The 20,265-nt window shown below is 38.2% G+C and overlaps 2 protein-coding genes and 1 long non-coding RNA gene across 5 annotated transcripts; all 3 read right to left on the bottom strand.

The window, feature by feature from the left end:
* Nucleotides 1-732: 732 nt before the first annotated feature.
* Nucleotides 733-2,709, bottom strand: LOC146511759 (eotaxin-like). 2 transcript variants are annotated; one of them, XM_085172417.1, is made up of 4 exons: nt 1,798-2,364; nt 1,537-1,663; nt 1,409-1,470; nt 733-1,326 (listed from the first exon to the last, which is right to left on the bottom strand). In XM_085172417.1, exons 1-4 carry the CDS (start codon nt 1,910-1,912, stop codon nt 1,301-1,303), a joined length of 330 nt encoding a protein of 109 aa, XP_085028543.1. In that variant the 5' UTR covers nt 1,913-2,364; the 3' UTR covers nt 733-1,300. The 2 variants fall into 2 exon arrangements, with proteins under 2 accessions (XP_085028543.1, XP_085028544.1); XM_085172418.1 differs by lacking the exon at nt 1,798-2,364 and adding an exon at nt 2,398-2,709 and having other exon boundaries at nt 898-1,326.
* Nucleotides 2,710-8,905: 6,196 nt separating this feature from the next.
* On the bottom strand, nt 8,906-11,581 carry LOC146511758 (C-C motif chemokine 3-like). Its single transcript, XM_085172429.1, has 4 exons — nt 11,369-11,581; nt 9,518-9,641; nt 9,385-9,443; nt 8,906-9,292 (listed from the first exon to the last, which is right to left on the bottom strand). Exons 1-4 carry the CDS (start codon nt 11,436-11,438, stop codon nt 9,267-9,269), a joined length of 279 nt encoding a protein of 92 aa, XP_085028555.1. The 5' UTR covers nt 11,439-11,581; the 3' UTR covers nt 8,906-9,266.
* A 3,747-nt stretch (nt 11,582-15,328) lies between these two features.
* On the bottom strand, nt 15,329-18,170 carry LOC146511757 (uncharacterized). Of its 2 annotated transcripts, none has more exons than XR_014876037.1 (4): nt 18,023-18,170; nt 17,817-17,928; nt 17,356-17,430; nt 15,329-17,236 (listed from the first exon to the last, which is right to left on the bottom strand). It is a non-coding gene; the product is annotated as an uncharacterized LOC146511757 (long non-coding RNA). The 2 variants fall into 2 exon arrangements; XR_014876038.1 differs by having other exon boundaries at nt 17,817-17,925.
* Nucleotides 18,171-20,265: the final 2,095 nt, after the last annotated feature.

Here is a 20,265-nt window from a genome sequence, read left to right as displayed (position 1 = left end):
TACTGCTATGGTAGCCAACGTTTCAAATGCAGGTTTGTGAGTGTACACTTTATCCAAAACCTAGTGAGGGTTTACTCATGTTTACCACTGGGTGGCTGTAGCTCAGGAGGCAGAACATCCTTCAAGGTTTTTGTTTGTTTGTTTGTATCCCTGTGTGTGCAGCTGTATCAAACAGATGGAGTGATTGAATGTTCTTTTCAGTGGTGGAATGTTTTGGCCTGATTTTTTTAACTTGACTGACAAAAAATACTATCAGAATCAGGAGCAGGACCACCCCTCCAAACACGCTCCTTCCGGTTGTCATCTATATAGGTTCCCCCAATTCTGCAAGCTGTTCATTCTCATCTACGTGCCCCACCCTTCCTCACTCCTTGTTTTCAATTCGTTAACTTCATTTCTATTTAGTACATGGGGATCTGCTAGGCCCGGGAGCCATCACCAGTCCCCTTCAAGGCCTTCCCCAAACCACAGCTCAACTCATGTCAAAGCATTCACTTTTACCAGTCCACCCCAGGGCAGCTGTGGCTACAACTGTAGCTGCCTTCACCAGTGTGTAAATGTGAGAGTGAATGAATAGTGGAATTGTAAAGTGCTTTGAGGGGTCCTGAAAAGCGCTATATAAATGCAATCCATTATTATTATTATTAAAACACTATCAAACCTAAATAAGGACTTGGGCCCAGCTACTGAATAATAAATTAAAAAAACATTTTTGAGTGTCAGGAGCACCTGATCCTTTTGCGCCCACTTCTCTGAGTAAGGAGCTCCTAGTGGCTGAAATCAAGCTCTCCAACCACTACAGTAACTGCTTTGACCTCTATTAGAAACTCTTGATGATGACTCAAATAAAAGTGTATCATATTGGCTCATGTACTGGGGGAATCATGCACTATTCTGGGAAATTACTGGGAGATATGTTTGTTGTCTTCTGTGAGTAGACAAGAGTAAACAAGACTAGAAAAAAATATTTGCTCAATAATACAAAAGTTTATTTTTTTATATTATTTTTTGCTGCCAGAATGTGCTTCACATCAACACATAATACAAAGAAAGAAATTCATGAATAAGCAAGAAAGACAAAAACAAAGGAAGGCAAAACGTATCCATTTGACAGCTGGTCCAAAAAACGACTAAAGCCGTCGCCCAGAATAAACAATAGGATTACTCAACAGGTTAGAGTAAATGTAAACGAAAGCAGAAAGAAACAGTTGCATTAAGAAAGCGCTCGAGTTAAAATACGTTTTTAAAGGTGATCTCAAAGGAGACAGGCAGTGATGCTTCACCAGAGAACTTCACTTCACTACACCTTCGTCATGTTGGCAGTGACTGAAAAGGAAGGAGAGACAAAGTTAGCTTCAGATTTTCTCTGCAAATACTTTTTGCGTGTTTGTGTGTTAGCATAACTTACGATCCTTGACCCACTGAGCGTTAGGATCAGCACAAAGTTGTCCTCCGTTTCCTGTGTTAAAACTGTAAATAAAAGACAGAAGGTTATACAGATTGTATGTTTCTATGTAGGACAACGTGCTGACTTACATTATAGCCTTCACACAGGGTGGTCTTGCAGCCTGCTGACGATATGTTTCCCCCACCACCTCGGCGCTCATATCCATGTAGGTGACGTCAACGCAGCACGGTCGTCCCTTTCCAGGATGAGCTGGACCTGAGAGGTAGGAGGTTAAAAATTCATTTATACAACCTGAGAAAGTCTGATTAGAAGGAAAATCAAAGTTTTACAGATTTTCATTTAACAGAAAGAAATGGAAGCAACAGAGTTTCTGTAGAAGAAAGTCTCACACTTGGGAGTATGTCTGTGAAGGTTCTCAGTCATCCAGGTCATCGTAGTCAAAGGAGCTTGCAAAGAAAAGCGTCTGGACTTCTTTAAGTTACTTGAAGACGTTTCACCTCTCATCCGAGAGGCTTCTTCAGTTCTAAGGTCAAATGGTGGGAGCCATCTTGAAACTCTTTTATTAGGACAGTTTGGTGATAAACAAACAAAACAAACATAAATTCAAATTTGCAACCCACAGATTTCAAAGCAGATGGGCTGAGTGCCATGTTTCCCACTTGTGTCTCTGACAAAAAATGGACGCTGAGTAAAATTGTCTGAGGTGTTTGTTATGAGAATCACAAACAATCAGAAACTTTCAATAAATATAGAAGAGAGACTTCACCCAATTTTTGAAACTTTTAAAAGGATTAATTTTTTACTTTGTCTTTAACTAAATAAATAACTCATTTTGCACATCAAACTGAAACATAAACAGTTGGGAGCCGTCGTCTCCATAAAGGCCCCTTCACAAACAGCTAGGAGCCAACATCAGAAATTGTAACTGCTGTTATCAATTTGATATATTTTATCTCTTTTTTCCTTTAGAAAAGTAAGAGCATAGTCACCTTCAGAGGAGTGGCAGCACACACATATTGAGAGCAGGAGGAGCGTGATGGAGAGGATCTTGACTGACATTTTTACCGGTGGTCCGGCTCACTGATCAGGGTGAAACTGAGTTGATTCGTGCTTGGTTATTTATTGGTAAGTGCAGGAACATCTGCAGAGTGTTTCTGTGCATTTGTGTGGTGTGTGGTACATAACATGTCTGCCTTTTATCAGATTTTAATATTTCAAACCACCAACGTCTCTGAGAACTTTCTGAGAAACAGCCTCACGCAACATTCACAGGCACTTAAATATGGTGTTCACCCTGACGAATGATGACTGACTAATTTTTGTTTTTCCATTTTAACTGACAGTGGCTGCTGACGTCTTGCAGTTAAATGGAAATTAAACAAACCCATCCAGTGATTGTTGTAATGCACAAATCAGGCCTCAAGTGAAATTAAAAGTACACAGCAAATTCAAAAGTGTTAAATGTTTTGGTGTTAGTAGTCTTAGAGTTAATTTTACTCTAAGTAGAGTCACATTCTTTTAATGTAACTCTGAGGTGTAAAATGATAGTAGTTAAAATCGAGTGTTAAAAATGAGTGTTTCTATTTCAAATCTGGAGGTGTTACAATGGAAACATTAACTCTTGACCTCTTAACTCTGAACTCCTACAGGGGCTATGACACTAATAGAGTAAATTCACAGACTCCGCCCCCAGCACGGCTCCAATCGAAGCTGAAGTGAAGCCGTTTCAGAACATTTTGCTCTACATATTTGAGTTGTTTGCCATGCTTGGTAAGTCATGTTTTCAAAGATTGTTTCAATTATTGTTATTAGCTTTTACTTCTGTGGCTCTTTGGAGTTGAGACAAAGCTGTGTGAAAGGCATTAGCCATGTTGCTCGGTGATAGCATAATATTCTGTTTTAGCTAGCTGAAAGGTATTGTTTGCGGGCAAATACCACAGCCTTGAAAAAAAGCTTGCATGTGAATTTTCAGTCAAATTTTTTGGTCAAATACACTTAAAACAATGTCTAGAATGTGAAATGTTGATATAATGGTGCTAATTGAAGCCTGAAAACGATCTCCCATAAAAAACGAGCAAACAGCAGTAGCAGACGTCCCGAGTCCCGACTGAGTTCTACGTTAGCACTTAGATTCCTCCAGAGTTTTGTGCACACGGTTTAGGTAAAAATGAAAAAGGTTGAGGTTTTACATTTAGTTCAGTATTACCTGTTGTCTGTGTCCTTGTCTTTTGGGAAAATACTTTACACAAGTAATGTCTCAAAAAAGATTCCTTTTTTTTTTTTTTTTACTGTGCTCCAATTGATTTGTGCCATTAATTAGTGTCAACTAATTTTTATTCAATCTCCACATAGGATATGCTTGTGAAGATGGAATATGGGGGAGAGCAGAAGTGCGTTGAAGTTCCACAAAGTGATGAATGAAGGACATGCATATTGTATTTTGTATTTATTGAAATAAGTGATGAGAATGCTGTTATTTGCATTTACCAGCTCACCTATGTCAGACCTTTTGATAAACGAAATTCTAATGAAAGTGAGAACATGTACACTGTTACATCTTTCAGAAAATGTTTTGAAATTGTGGTGCACAGTTCAGAATAAATGTTTTTCAAAAACCAGTGCGTCTTTTTAGTAAATGTTTATTTCCAAAAGAAATTTCTAGAAGTTCAGAACAGTAAAATTCCCGCTTTTTAGAATTAATTAGAAGATAACTCTTACGTAGTTAAACTAAAATACTCTTTGAGAGTTAATATATAAACTCTTAACACCAAGTGTTAAATTATCAACTCCAGACAGATTTGGTGTTTAACACTAAATCAGAGTTAACATACCAACTCTCCAAAAAGAGTTAAATTAACACTCTCTGGTGTGGACCCATATAGACACTTTAAAAGTGTTGAAATCAAATCTGACAGTGTTAATTTGGACATGCTGGATTTGCTGTGTAGCTGTTAATGTCTCTTAACAACATCTGTTAACTGACTGACCTCTGGCTGCTTATTTTTCCAGTTTGTTTGCAGGAGGAGAAAAAGGATGGAGCAGTTTACAGCTTATGACGATTGGCGATAAGAACATTACCTTTATATTTATCATACAAAAAAGACAAGAACACTGCATCCAGGATAGACGCATGTGCATTCATCTTTGCTTTGTCTTGTTGGCTTTATGTTCAAACATAAAAACTAAAAGAAAGACCATATGTGTGCCCTTATTAGTATATGGATTTGTGTTGGTGTGTGGAACTATAGCCTAAGGTTTATATTGTTAACTGGTAATTAGGAGGCGGTCGAGTGTCAAACAGGTTATATAAATAAAATACTCAAATCCTCAAAAATTGTTGCCAACTGTTGTGTTTAAACATCTGCAGAATATGAAGTATAACATACCGAGATGTTTCCAGCAAGTCAAAAGTAAAGACTTCCTGAACCTGATGACACAGAATCTGGAATATTCATTTCTACTTCTACGTCTCTGCCTCTGGTTCATCGTTACAATATTACCTCGTCATTCATCAACATATTACTACTGTCAGACTGCCTGGATGAGTTCCAGTGTAGTGGTGAGTTACTCAATCCCTTGGCTTTTTCTAATAAATGCTGACATGACTTTGCAAAGTCAGCATCTTTCCTCTGTATAATAAATCATGTGGTTCATCAGGCCCTGTCAAACTAGGAAGTGGTAAACCTTCTCCCCTATGTGCCAGCCAGTTTTCAAATATCGTCTTTCTCGATTACGCTTCCTTTCCTATTATGTTGCACGAGTGTTAAAAAGAGCAATCGAATCTTGTGGTTTGTTAGGTGCAACTTTGCAAACCTAAGCTGTGCTGCCATGTGACATGTGACATTTTACAAGATGGTAGTAAGACTTGCTATGATGTATGGTTTAAAGCGATGATGGCATTAACAAAAAGCATGAGGCTAAGCTGAAGATGCAAAGATTTCATTCAGAGTGGCCAGCTGGTCAGAGTTAAAAATGAGTATATCAGAGGAGAAGTTCGATTTGAGCAGTCCGGAGATAAAGGCAAGGTTGAGATGATCTGATCATGTGTAGAGCAGGGATAGTGGACGAAGGATTTTAAAGCTGCCAGGCAAAAGAAAAAATGAAGGTTTGATGGGTGAGGCCTAACTGGTTATTTTTGTGCATTAGTTTGCACTAATGTGATTAAACAAAATTTGATTGAAGAATGTTTTAAATGATAGCAGAACAACAACATAAGTCTTCTAAAAGAGATGATCTCACAGTGGCACACACTTTATTTCAGCTACTAATAGTAATTATCTTGCAGTGAACCAGGAACCTTTTGTGTTGAACCTTGGGCTGGAGTGCACATTTTAACACTTTTGTCACAGCGTGGTCCGCCGGTGTGTTAGTTAGAGCAAGGCAAGACATAGGCAAGGAGACGTGACATGACTTAACAAAATGCAAGCCTTTATTATGGCTGATGACAGAAGGCAAAAACAAAAGCTACGATGAGTGCAGGGAAGACAACTAAACTGGAAAACAGAACCTATGAAACTGTGATAAAGCTATGAAAATTCGAGAACTAATTCTATGACTGTGGCTATGAGACCTGTGACGACTATGAATTTAAATGACAGATCTTGTTTGAGAACTTAGTTTTTGTATTTATTTTAATGTTTATTTATACTTTTATACCTGTTGTTTAGCAGAATGCTGCAAATACCAAGACCTAAGAATTTGTGTTTTTTTTTTTTCACATCATGTCAAATGTTTGAATGACATTAAAGTCCGATTCTAATGCCAGACATGGATATGGATCTATCCAGTTAAGAAGCAGAAACCATCAAAAATCTATTTCACCTCCTTTAGTGCAAATTGTTCTGCTAAGGCAACAACAAGAAACCCACAAAACAAAATGGTTTGGCAGGTGTGGGCCACTGACCATTACTTTCTTCTCCTCCTGATTATTTGTTAGTGTCCTTATTGCATTTGACAGCTTGAGATGGCATCTGCACCCTGTACACGTTGCACAGGTAGTCCAATTACCCCAAGTTTGCAAACCCTTTGTGCCCTTTGTGATTCACCTTCAGATTTATTGGGCCCCAAAAAGCACACTGTTGCCACACCAGTACTAGAGGTTTAAAAACTTAGACCAAATACAAACACCCACAACCTGTGCTGAGAAATGTGATATAGACTGTTGTGCAAAATCTTTTTACTGGGTTGCAGCTGGAATTTTCACACCCATCTCCCACAGTTACTGTGTGGAATTAGGTTTGTTAGATTCGGAAAGTCACAGAAAGGCCAATACAGAGCTTCATCAAGCTGACACTGGAAAAGTGTGTGTGTGTGTGTGTGGGGGGGGGGGGGGGGGGGTTAAATCAGAGTAAGGTCAATGTTGTTGGGAAGCAAAAAGAACAAAGCAGAAATGCAAAGCTGAAGTTCCACAGTGTGGACGCTATGTACCCCTTCTACACATTAAAATAGCTTCAGTTACAGTAAGCAGAGTTACTCGTGCACAATAAGACTCATTAAGAAACTAAACATTTCACAAGATGCGGGCCTCAGGCAGACATTCAGTCTGATTTCACTTTCTGTTTCCCTGAATTTGTGCAATTCCATCCTTCATCATCCAGTCCACTTAAAGATATTCGTGTTTTTCTCCTTTTACATACAAAGTCATTATTTCAGAGTATTATAGCAAGAATGTATCAAAAGCACTAAACTCTTCTGTCAGCCATTTAAACAGAATTTCTTGCATCAACTCTGTACGTGTGGTTAACCACAAGTTATATAGACGTGGCAAAAGTTTGAGCGTACGTGACAGCAAAGGAAATCATATGTGTTCAGCTGCAACAGATGCATCGAAATTGTGTATTTCATCCCTGCACAGACTCTTTTTTTTGTCTTTCACAGGAAGGGCTGGCAGAAGCATCTCCACCAGCTCACCAAGCTTTTGAACTGAGGATGCATGCAGCACAACAGGGCCGTGAACACACACATCAACAGCAGGATTTCTGGTTGTTCGGGGGGAGACAGGAAACACTCATTTCTAGCTAAATCGTTACCACGACTCAGATCAGTGCCAGCAACAGGCAGCTGATCTGGCACACCCACTCACTCTGTGCTAGACATCAAGGTTAGAAGAGCATAAATGTGTGACACACATCAAAAAAGCTTGTTGTTATTCTCCACACCAACAAATCTGTGTCACAGTATGACTGTTTAGGAAAAGTGCTCTACATAACATATTGCTATAGAATTCTTAACTCAGTATTTCAGTTTTTGATTTCTGGGCTTCTCCAGAAACAACTGCCAACTAAAAATGTGCAGACAGAAATGAAAAAATAACTTTCCTTTGGGGGGAAAAAGATGACAAGCACAAGCTCCTTGCCTAGGACTAACCAGTGCATAGCATGGATGTGGCTCCCCTGTTCCACTTCCAAGGACGTTAGAGTATCCCAGCAACATCTTCAGTCCAAAACAAATTTGTGTATTTATTCTTATCTTTTAGACCCTTCACTGTAACTCTTAGAGATGCTAGATGAGTAGTTTCTGAACTCCCAAAGCATTTTCAGTGGGAGAAATATTAATAATGACAGCAACATTATCATCCTTCTGGCAGTCAAGGGAGGGTGCACAGTTTTGCTAAAACAGAAAGACTATCGTGAGAAGATTTTGTCACTGCTCAGTGAGAAAAATCTTATGAGCCCCTGAAACGAGACCCAGGAAGTGGTTACAAGCAGGGGGTGATAGATTGTGTGAAGCAGTTAGAACAAGACAACGCCACTGATGGGACCTCATACCACAGACTATACCCAAGTCTGTATGGTTTAATGAAGATACATAAAGACGGCGTACCTTGTAGACAAACTGTCTGTATGATCCACTCACTCACCTATAACATCGCAAAGTTTCTGGCTTCGATCCTCAACCCATTGACAGGCAGCCCTAAACACCACATCCACAACACTTTGCTGTTTCTTGGGAAGGTGAGAGATGTTGTTATGGAGGCAGATGAATCAATGATCTTGTACAATGTTACATCTCTCTTTACTTGTGTAACAGTAACTGCGGCAGTGGAGATAGTTTGTAAGAGATTATAAGATGACCCCAACATCAGCAACAGAAACAACATTACAAACAAAAACAGGCGCAGACTCTTAAATGCGCTGTACAGTCTAATTACTGATACCACCAGTTTGTGTATTGTCATGATTTTTGTTTTTCCATTCTGGCTGACAGTGACTGTTTTTTTTTTTCTTCTTGTAGTTGAATAAAAAACAAACCACACAGTGATTGTTGGCATCTGTCACAGAGGCTGACATGTTTGAATGACGAAGAAAAATGACTATTTTGCTTTTAATTTAATTTAATTTGCTTGTAATTTACATTTGACATTAAGTTATTTTGTCCTTTGAAACAAATTAAAACTCACTTCAAAATGTAATACTGAAATCTATAGATTGTAATTTCAACACATATATGCAAAGATTAGAAAAAAAAACCTCAGGGTGGCTCGTTTTTATTTAGGCATTAAACTGGACGTCTACCACATACTTGTGTTGTTGCTGCCATCGGGAGCATTTTAATGGCATGGAATTAACATTTACGTGACACAGCACCTAGCTGTACCAGCTTTACAGAAGCACATAAGCGCAAACATAAAATAAAATAAAATAAAATAAAATAAAACTAGAATGTTGGCATCATGACAGACTGACGTCAACACCAAGAATAAATTACAAGGCTACTCCAAAGGTAAGAGTAAAAAACTAAAGAACAGTTATAAGACAGTTATATTAAAAGAAGGCGCTCTGGTTTAAATTAAAGGTCATTTCAAAGGAGATATAGATGATGCAGACAGGCAGCGATGCTTCACCAGAGGCTTCGTACTTCACACCTTCGTCATGTTGGCAGCGACTAGTGAAGAAAGATAGAAAGTGGAACTTCAGTTTTTTGTGCAAACACTTTTCTCGAGTTTGTGCCTGAGTCTGTGTGTTAGCATAACTTACGATCCTTGACCCACTGAGCTTTCGGATCAGCACAAAGCGGTCCGTCATTTGTGTGGAAACTAGAAATAAAATGAAAAAGTTATGGAGATGTATGTGTTTATGTTCGTGCATAGGGCAACATGTTCAGACTTACATTATAGCCTTCACACAGGGTGATCCTGCAGGCTGCTCACGGTAAGTTTGCCCCACCACGTCAGCGCTCATATTGCGGCTGGTGACCTGAACGCAGCACGGCCTTCTCCTTGGAGCATGGCGAGCTGAGAGAGGAAGTAGATCAGACAATTATGTATTTGGCCTGAGAAGTGTAATTGAACAGAAAATCCAAGTGAACTCCAGGTTTAAAATAAATAATAAAACTCCTCTAAATAATAATAATGATAAAAAAAAACATGGTTGTTGAAATGTTACTTGACATTTTGTAAATGTTTTTGTGCTTAACGCTGTAACCATTCTGACACTATGGAAACAAATAAGAAAATGACTTGATGAAACATCAAAGTGCATTACACATAGTAATTTAAACCAATCTGTTTCCACTAACAGATATGAAGAATTTGTTATTGTTCATTAACCCTGTTTATAAACAGGAAAAGTGGGCCAGCTGAGCAGAAGAAAATCTCACCACTTGGGGGCCTTCTTGAGGCATTTCTACATATTTATTTGGTGTAAGAGGGACAATGTGTTACAATGTAGCCACTGAACAATACTGCAGACATAACTATGCCAGATGTCTAAATAGCAAATGTCTATAAAGATGGTGTTTTGAATCTTTGTGTCACCCTTAAAATGTTGGCAGTATTGATTAGCCAGAGGCTTGTACAAGTCAGCTGACAGCATAAATTGCATAAATATGGTTTATCAATCCAAACGATATATAATCTGAAAACTTCTACTAAACCTTCACTTTAAAAAAACAAAACAACAAATTTAGACATAAAGGAGCATCTTTTGAAAGACTAACTGACCAAATTTATCCTGGGAAACACTGTCTACTACAGACATCTGGTGCTTGGTGGGTAGAAGGTGAGAGTGTAAAAAATGGACAGAATGCAACTGGTGTCAAAGTTTATATAAACCATTTTTTTCAGCTACATATGAAATAAATAAAAGGACTGGGTAGTTAGGATGTGCAGTAATAGCTGTCGGTTAATTCATGTTCAAGCTAGTGAAGCTATACCCACTCAATGTCACTCCTACTGTAAGATACACAAACTGTAAGATATGTGTTTGATGTTACAGTAGGTAAGCTCTACCTACTGTAACATCAAACACATATTACTCCTGTTTTACCCCCAAAATAAGCAAAGTATATCACACACGTGCTCAAAAACAGAGCTGTATAGTGGATGTGTCAAACATGTCTCGCTAAAGCATAAAAATGCAGTGAAGCCTTAAAAGTCTTCAGTTTACTACACAGGCATGACAGTTTGCAGAAAGTTGCAAGTTTTTCTAGATCTTGCCAACTTATTTTTAACCATTAAGAGTAAAAAAACCCAATGCAAATGAATGTTCTGTACTTTTCTACGTCCACTGTGATCTGTAATAATCATGTAGTGAGACCCACTGTTGGAACTCCACTCCACTATCTCAGGGTGTAAATGTTTACTTCTTTATATTAAAATGAGAGTTGGTTACTATGCAATTGTATAACTGTTTGCGCAAACTTGAGATCGACTTGGCCTAATTGTGGGCCATTTACACCTTTCATGCAGACAAAAATAAATGCATGTGTACATGAAAGCAGGCCTAAGCAGCAGTAACGTTGTTACGAAACTAGCCTGAGATGAAAAGCTAAGTCCCTGCAGTGAGGTAATGACAAATTCAGTTTAACTCCTTTTTATTTATATAGCGGCAAACCACAACAACAGTCTTTTTAAAGTGTTTCATATTGTAAAACAATGACCCTACAGTAATATAGACAATATTCAATCAGTTTAATACATCTTATCTCTCTTTTTTTCTTTAGAGAAGAAAACACAGTTACCTGCAGAGAGCTGCCAGCACAGATAGACCGAGAGCAGAAGGAGAGCGATGGTGTGGATCTTCACGGACATTTTCACTGGTGGTCTGGCTCACCGGTCAAGTTGCAACTAACACAAGTTGATTAATGTTTGGATATTTATTAGAGAGTGAAGGAAAATATGCAGAGAGAACTGCTGACGTGCTTCTGTATGCCTGTGCGCTTGTGAGTATGGTTGTGTGCTTGTCTGTGTGGTTGTGGTACATCACACCTCCACCCCTTTTCAAGTTTGAACTTCTAATATACCAGCTTTCCGAGAAAAAGCTTCTCACATACACAGAGATGTGCAAAGACACTTAAATGCGGTCTACAGTCACATGATTGATGCTGCCAGTTTGTGCATTGTTATTTGGGACCCTGATTATATTTGTTTTTCCATTTCGACTGACAGTAAATTCCCAGCACTTCCTTCTAGTTAAAATAAAAAAACAAACAAACCACAACATTTCCACGTTGACAGAATTTTTTTGTCTGCTTATCTAGGTATCAACAAATCCTCAAACTCTAAACCTTCTGCTTGTAATTTAAGCCATTTAATTGAACTATATAAGGTTTCCTCTTAAAGTTTAACTGTTTTTCCCCTGAAACAGGTATAATTAAAGAAATCTAGAGACACTACAACTGCTTCGTTGATCCTTCTAATATACTTTTTAGCAGAAGATCAGAAAAGTTTCACACTCTGCTCTAGAGGAAATGTAAATTGTGACAGAAATATGAAGTTGTTGATCGTGTTAGTTTGATGAACCACACACGCAAAGATCAAAATTTTCAGATACTTTTCTGACTGAGTAAATCCCCCAGTTAAAATATTTCTCTTCAGCCATATTCATCATCATCATCATCATTTATTTATATAGCACTTTAAAAACACACCTGCTAGACCAAAGTGCTGTACAATACTAATATGCACATAGTAATAAAACCAGACATAGCAAAATAAATTATAAAAAAATAAAATAATAAGAAGAAGAAATGTCAGTTACCCACAGAGTTAAAAACCAGGGAATAAAAATAGGTTTTTAATAAAGACTTAAAAACTGGCACTGATGTAGCCTGTCTAATATGGAGAGGAAGGATATTCCAAAGCATTGGTGCTGCAACAGAGAACGCTCCGTCTCCTCTACGTTTCAGCCGTGACTTTGGCAGTTTATCAGGGGGAAAATGGTGTTGGTGTGTTATTTAATTTGCCCTCCTCGTAGCTATTGGCTACAGCTGTATTCACTTTTATCTGGGCTTAAATTTAGGCCCATGGCCCTAAATCAATGAACTGGACCTGTCTAGGTTTGTGCTGTTGGTGCATTTTTTTGAGTATTTCTATTGGAATTATTGGGTGTGATTATAATATTGTCAAGACTTGAGTGAGAGTCTGGTGTTTCTCCACTGGCTTCCTGTGTTAACCCGTGTCTGCTTCCTGATTCCACACTTTGCCCTACTAACCTGGCATCTAGTTAGTCAGCGAGGCTGTATTTAAGACCAACACTGTCATAATTTCTCCACCAGTTCGTCAGCTACCTCATGGTGGTAACCAGGCCTTATTGCTTCTTCTGTTCATGCTCATGGTTTTAACTTACCTGGTTTTCTTGTGCCCACAGTTTCCTCATCAAGTCACCGCTTTGCTCACCCGCAGCTCAATGACCTGGATGCTGGTCTTGTTGGTAAGATTCTCCACACCTCTCTGCAATCTGTTCCTTGGGATCAAAACTACTCACTGTTTCACCCACCTGTGCTCCTGCCCATCATCTCCTCTGGATCATAAGAATAAAATAGGGTTGGAAGCTCATTTACTCACTCACCTCACGGACCCTCACTCGGTTTCCCTCCCCAGAGTCTTACTACCTCCTTCCACAGAATCAGTATTCCTCTCACCTCCTTATATTCACTCCTCACTTCCAGGTCCATTTCCATGCACTGGCCTTCAGGGCCCTATGACAAATATGGCTTCCATATTGGACTCCTCTGCACTGAGGAGTTTCTGCTTCAGTCCTCATGTGAAATTAAAATTCTATTTGTCTCTTACTAATGATCGCAACTTGTTAACACACACTTGCTGTTAGAAAACATACCACCCCATTATCCACATAATGTGAGCACTTTTTTTGACTGAATGGGTCAAGGAAATAGATATAGGTCAATCTTGTTGAAATAAAATAAAGTTCTGTAAGAATTACAGAAATAATTATACCATTAAAAAAACATACATTTACATTTTGATTTGAGCTGAGCATAAACAGAGAATTTGTAGCAGTGGCCTCCTGATAGCACCTTCAGCCAACACATCCAGCTGTTTCTCGTACACAAACAGATGTTTCTGTTGTCGTTTAAATGCATTCTTATGCATCACATCCTCAGAAGCAGGAAATTAGAGGTCATCCAGGTCTTCATGTTGTTAAGTTGTTGGTTGGTTTATAAAACTGGTATGTGTATTCTGGCTTTGTGGATAGATAAAACTAGGTATCGTCTTTGTCATAAGAGGGAAGCAGGTATAATATACATTGAATTAGTCCTAGCACAGAACCCTGTGAAACTCCTTAATTAATCTTTGTGTGTTATCTGTTTAGCTCCATTCAAACCTATTCATTCATGACTACCTCACAAGTGATCCTAGTGGCTGAGTCCATCTATTATATGCAGTCTTTAGCAAAGTGTAAATGCAGTCCTGGCTTTGTCTGTTGTCAGTAGCCATACTTAGCAGACTTCTACTCCAGGCTATGCCAAACACAATACATGCAGTTACATATTTAATTAAACTTTACCAAGCAGGATGTTGTATTTAAATGGGACATTTTACAGGATGGTAGTAACGCTGATATCCATTATGAACAACCCACGTCACCCTCTGTAAGAGTCTGTGAGCGCACTGAGCAGCTCCTTTAGTCAGACACTGAAACAACCTCGTTGCAGGAAGGAGCGCTTTGACACACCATTCATCCTGACAGCAGTTACACTCCTCAATCACAATGTCATGAGTCACTTGGACACTGTGGTCATCCACAATTACCACCTCATGCACAAAATGCATCTTTCACATATATGGACCTGTGCATGTATATGTGTATGTATATTTATATTTATTGTGTATGTATGTATGTGTATTTGTGCTTGTTTGTGTGTGCATATACATGTCTATACTTATAGTTACTTGGATACTTATAGATATCTATTACTTACATAGTAATAGTAGTATTAGAATAGTTTAACTTTATTACTTGCATATCTCCACAACCCTCCATCCATAACACATACTGTGTAAGCGTGTACACAGAACCTCAGCTACTGTGTTATATATTGTATATTGTGTTATCTTATTTATTTTGTGTTCCGTGACTTTATATTCTTGGTATACTCTTTGTATTCTTCTGCTATCTGTACGTGAGCTGTCGTCATGCACAAATTTCCCCACTGTGGAATAAAGTCTTATCTTATTTTAAACTTAAATACATGCAGTACTGATCAAATGACCTGATAAAAAGGACCACGTGGCTCTGGTGGCTGAGCTGCACTTCTGACACAGAAGTGCAAAAGATATTAAATGATAAATATTATGTGCTACAAGTGCGGCCTGATGGAGGCTCAGTACTGAAATCGAGACTTGAGGTCTGTTATTTGACAAAAGGCTCTAAGAATACAATAATTTTTAGCTAGAAGACAGCAAACCTTGTGATTGCTCAGGCTTCTTTAGAGTCACGCACTAGATCTGGAAAAGAAACGTGACCAAAAAGGACTGACAAAAACCAAAAATGACAGCGGTACTGTACCATATTTAAAGACTGGCCGACACATGAGTGAAAAGGCTTACCACTTCCTAGTTTGACAGGGCTTCAGGACCCACATGACTTATGATACAGAGAAAAGAAATGACTGGGCTCTGAATCAGCAAACTGATGTCAGCATTTAGTAGAAAGAAAAAACTGTTAGGCAGCCCACAACTAAACAGCAACTCCTCCAGACAGTTCAGAGGACAGAAATACACGAATAAATGAAGAGGTGGTGTCATATTATAATGGAGGTGGAGGCGGAGAGGTGAAAATAGAAAGGAATATTCCACACTCTGACATCAAGTCCAGGAATTCTTTACTTTGAAAAGATTAAACTAAACTTTGTCGAAACATCTCAGTAAGGTTGAGCTGTATTTGGTAGTCTTTTGCATTTCAGAAAGAAAAGGCTTCCTCCTTTTCAGTCGTTTTCTAACTTTACTGTCATGAACTCTAACATCTTTAAGATCTTGTGAACTTTTTTTTTAGCAGCTATCTGGACTGTTTCCACTTCTCGCTGTAGAGTGGGCGGCCTTCAAAATGTTTGGAAAGTACCCCATAACCCAATATTAAGCATCAGTTGCGCCCCTGAGATCACAGCTGGTGTCTTTCATACTCAGCGTTGTGTTAACACCCATTGAATAGACACTGCTAAAGGTTTCACAATGGTGCACACACTTGCTGGTGATTAAGTGCGTTTGGTTAGCAGGACCTTGTTGCTATTTAACCTCTGAATCGCTAGTTTTTCATAGACGGCTTCTGCATTTTGACTTCATGGGTGTTAAAAAATAATGGTGCTGTGTAATATGTCATGTTTTGTTGTTCATCTTGCATTTAAATAATTTAGAAACGGTTAGAAACCAGATTGCCTTTTTAAATAGCATTCTGACATGTAAAACCTCAGACTGAATGGGGGAGTAGTTTCTTTTTCACATGATTGTAGGAGAGTAGTGACACACTGTCACAGGCTCCCACAGTCTGCAGGTGGTTTTCACAGCAAAGTGGTATCACTGTTTTTAAAAACTGTTTTTATGTCTTTATGCACCTGCCTTTTGTGTTGGACAAGGAAGAAAACATGAGACGCTTATAGATAAAAACACTAAATTCCAGTGATGTGTTAGTTATGAGTTGCTGGGGTTTGTTTGCAAACCAACAAACACTATATTTGAAGCACAGTGATAATTCAAACATACTGAAAAACATGAGAAAATATAATCAAAGGGGGGTTTGATGGAGGGCCATAATACCGCTTACAAAAAAAATACCTCACAATGTTTGTGTATATGTTTGTGTAAAGTTTCAGGGGAAAAACTAAATAAAAGAAAACGTGATGACAAAAAATATGTCGATTTTCTTTCCTGTTTTGAAATTAATTTGTGAGATCTTCAGTACCTCGTTACCTCGTGGTTAATCTAATGCTTCAACCACCAACCACAGGTGATGCAGAGCATGTTTTGTTCACAGTCTGACAAAATGGTTTCAGGTTCTCATACTTTTTTGGCCTTTTGCAGAAGAAAATGTCAGAAACATACATGATGAGATGCAGATTGAAGAAGAAGAGAAACACTGAATGCAAGATGGCATTTACACCTTTTATTTCTGATCACTGGTGCTGCTCCACATCTCCCATTTAAATTCAAAGTTGTGACAGGATTGCCAATAAATACATTTCTTCTAAAGACAATTAAATAAACTAGTGGACTGTAGTAGCAAACAAAATGTTGTACACTCAATACTGAGGGAATGAATATGCTCAGTAATAAATATTTATTCCGGTGGATCAAGTCAATTCAACTAATAGTCCCACCAATAAATTAATTGAAAGACATTAGATATTCAACATAGTAAATTAACATAACTATGTCCATCAAGTGTATATTATTATACACCAATATATTAGTTTGTATCAGATTAAGATTTGAACAAACATTGTTCAGAGGTATTTTCATCATCAGATGTCTCACAAGTGCTCATCTCAGAGGTAGATGAAGAGGATGGTAAACCGGTGGAGGCTGATGGAGGAAAGGTGGTGCATGTGATTGTTGAGAAGAGCTAGACTCGAGATTTAGATTTTGCTCTTCTGAAAGAAAAAGCAAAAACATTTATAAGACAACACATTAGTAACTGAAGGATTGATTACATGAGTGAAGAAAAGTCCAACTGAGCATGAGAGTGAATTAATGGTGATGTTAAACTCACTCAAGTTCTGCAATCTTGGCGTGAACCCAGCGAGCTCTCCCATTAATGCAGTAAAGACCAGACTGTGTCTGAAAGCTGCAGAAATGACAAACACATTAAGTATTTGTACATAATACATTTTATTAAATTCACTCGGCTCATTGTTCAGTCGAGTGTGTTGCTTTAAATGTATTGAAAAGTGACTTGAGGGAACTACTGTTGCAATTTAGCAATATATAATAATGTGCTCAATTCAAAACTACACATCTTTTAATTAATCAAGAAATAACATTAACATGGGTCTTTCAATCTATAACTTTGTACTAGCTCTATGTAGCCAGTTCTTTAAATTGAAAAACTAAGGCCTTGATTGATTAATTTAAATTAGGAGGCATTCTTAACCAAATAAATAGATCCAACCATTTGTTAATTAGTCTTTCAGGACGCTAGCCATTGTTTGAAGTTGTTGAAATATTACTTACATGACTGCATTGACACATGGAGGGTTTTTTCCCTGGACTCTGTATCCCAAGATTGGTTCTATAATCTTCTTACTGGTCACTGTTTCACAGCATTCAAACACCTTTGAAACTGCTGAAACACAGGTGAAGTTTTTATAAAGGCATTTTCTGTAAAATAAATCCATTTGAAGGAACTTAAACAGAGTCTATCTGAAATTCAAACTTACCATCTGATCCAGACACAGCCACAGCCACCAGGACAACAGCGACCAGCGCAAACAGACTTCCAGATTTTACCATTTTCAAACAGCTTGAAAGTTATTAGATTAAACAGTCAAGAAAGGATTATCTGTTGGTCTTTCCTCTCCCCTTTGTCTCTGAAGATCCTGGTGAACTGACAAACATCTTGAGATGCTGGATACTTAAAGGCCTGAAAGCAGAAGCAATCTTTTAATTAGTCATCTTACTCATTCTGCATGTAATGCACTTTCTTTCAATCTAAAAAAGAATTTCAATACATTTCAAGCCAGAAACACTCATTGCACAGTTTTAATCGGAAATTTGGCAATAGTTTGAGTATCTGATAGGGGGTGTTAGGAGTTCAACAGACGCTGTGAGTCACACTAATGACACGACTTATTTTATTAATAGACTACATAAAGGAAATGAATTTAATAAAGAATCTATAAAGAAATAAGACTGTAGATCAGTTATTTATTCTAAACTACAACAAAAATTCTCTCAGTTACTATAAGTTAATAACTTATGATGCTTTTTTTAAAGACTTTTCACTTAACCGTTGTCATTTGATGAAGGTCACCTCTGTGGCATTCATGACACAAACTCTTTTGCAATATTTCTGGGCAGGGCACATTAAGTATGCAGTCATAAGTATGTTCCAGTGCTGTGACGCATGGACATGTCTCACCAGTTCCACCCATGTGCAAGAAAGCTCCAGGGTTCAGGGGAAACAGAAGAAGGTCTTTTTTTATTAATTAGAGGAAGTAAGTGAAAGCAATGGTGAAACTAAAGTGTGTCCTATTCACTGAGTTAAAGCAGGAGCACACTCCACAATCCCTGTAGATTTATGTAAAATACTGTGCCCTGAAAGTAAAAAAAATAATGACATCGGTAAATGTGTAGAGAAAAAGGAACTTACTGTAAAGTACAATAGACATCAAAAACTCAGCTGAATATCTGGTGTGACACTGTTTTAAAGTGGCACTTTTTTTCCCAAGTAGACTCAGACGCAGGTGGCTGGAAAATTTAGGTGGCAGTAGTGATGTTCCCAGGAAAAATATCAAGTCTGGAGTTCTGTTGTTGTTTGTTTATTGCCAGAAAAAGCCAAATGAACAGAACATCATGACATACGGAAAGCAAAAGGAAATCCACACATCTTCGCATGTTAGCACTTTTCTATTCCTATCATTAATCCATGATTTCCTCCGCTTTCTTTGCTGTACATGGAGCCTCCCAGGATCCATCTGCCTGACTATCCCACTTTTTCTTTGGTAGCCTCTTCCTTTGAATTCAACCACCAAGTCCTCTTGTCTTCTTTCCTCTGTAAGAAGGATATATTTAAAACAATATCAATAATAATCCCTCAACTTCAATACACTTCTCCAAATAAAACCAAACAGTCATTCCAAAAACAGCATTGCTATGTTCGTTTAGTTAAAAATCAGGCACACAAACCAATAGGTGAATTTTTTCTCTATACACATTTAGAGTCTCCAGAAATTAGCTGCAACCCTGAATTTCTCAACACATGAATCTGGGTCAGTCAGAAGATACACTGAGCCGTCTTTACCCTGCCAGCTCCCTGGTACGAAGCCTAGTTAATGTCCAGCTGAGTCCACCAGAGAACAGAGCAGGTAGCAGAATTCACAGTAAGAAAGTGGGCATCATTCATACTTCCTGCTGCATGATGCAGCCGAATCCAGATTGAGGTTTTCTTTCAAACATGGACTGTTTCTATTAGATAGATATTGTCATATCTATCTAGATATTCTAGACTTGACTACTGTAATTCATTATTATCAGGAAGTCCTAAAAACTCCCTGAAAAGCCTTCAGTTAATCCAATATGCTGCACCATTAGTACTCACTAATTTAATTTAATATCCTGTTCATCACATACTGGTTGTTGAATAATCAGGCCCCCATCATATTTTAAAGACCTCATAGCAACTTAGCACCCTATTAGAGCGCTTCGCTCTCACACTGCAGGCCTACTTGTTGTTCCTAGAGTATTAAAAGTAGAATGGGAAGCAGAGCCTTCAGTTTTCAGGCCCCTCTTCTGTGGAACCAGCTTCCAGTTTGGATTCAGGAGACAGACACTATCTCTACTTTTAAGATTAGGCTTCAAACTTTCCTTTTTGAGAAAACATATAGTTAGGTTCGATCAGATGACCTTGAACCCTCTCTTTGTTATGCTGCAATAACGCCAGTCTACTGGGGAATTCCCCTGA

Source organism: Neolamprologus multifasciatus, chromosome 9 (genome assembly GCF_963576455.1).
Source record: "Neolamprologus multifasciatus chromosome 9, fNeoMul1.2, whole genome shotgun sequence".
Lineage (NCBI taxonomy): Eukaryota > Metazoa > Chordata > Actinopteri > Cichliformes > Cichlidae > Neolamprologus > Neolamprologus multifasciatus.
Note: the sequence above shows the minus strand (reverse complement) of the source record. Positions and strands in the feature narration are given on the sequence as shown.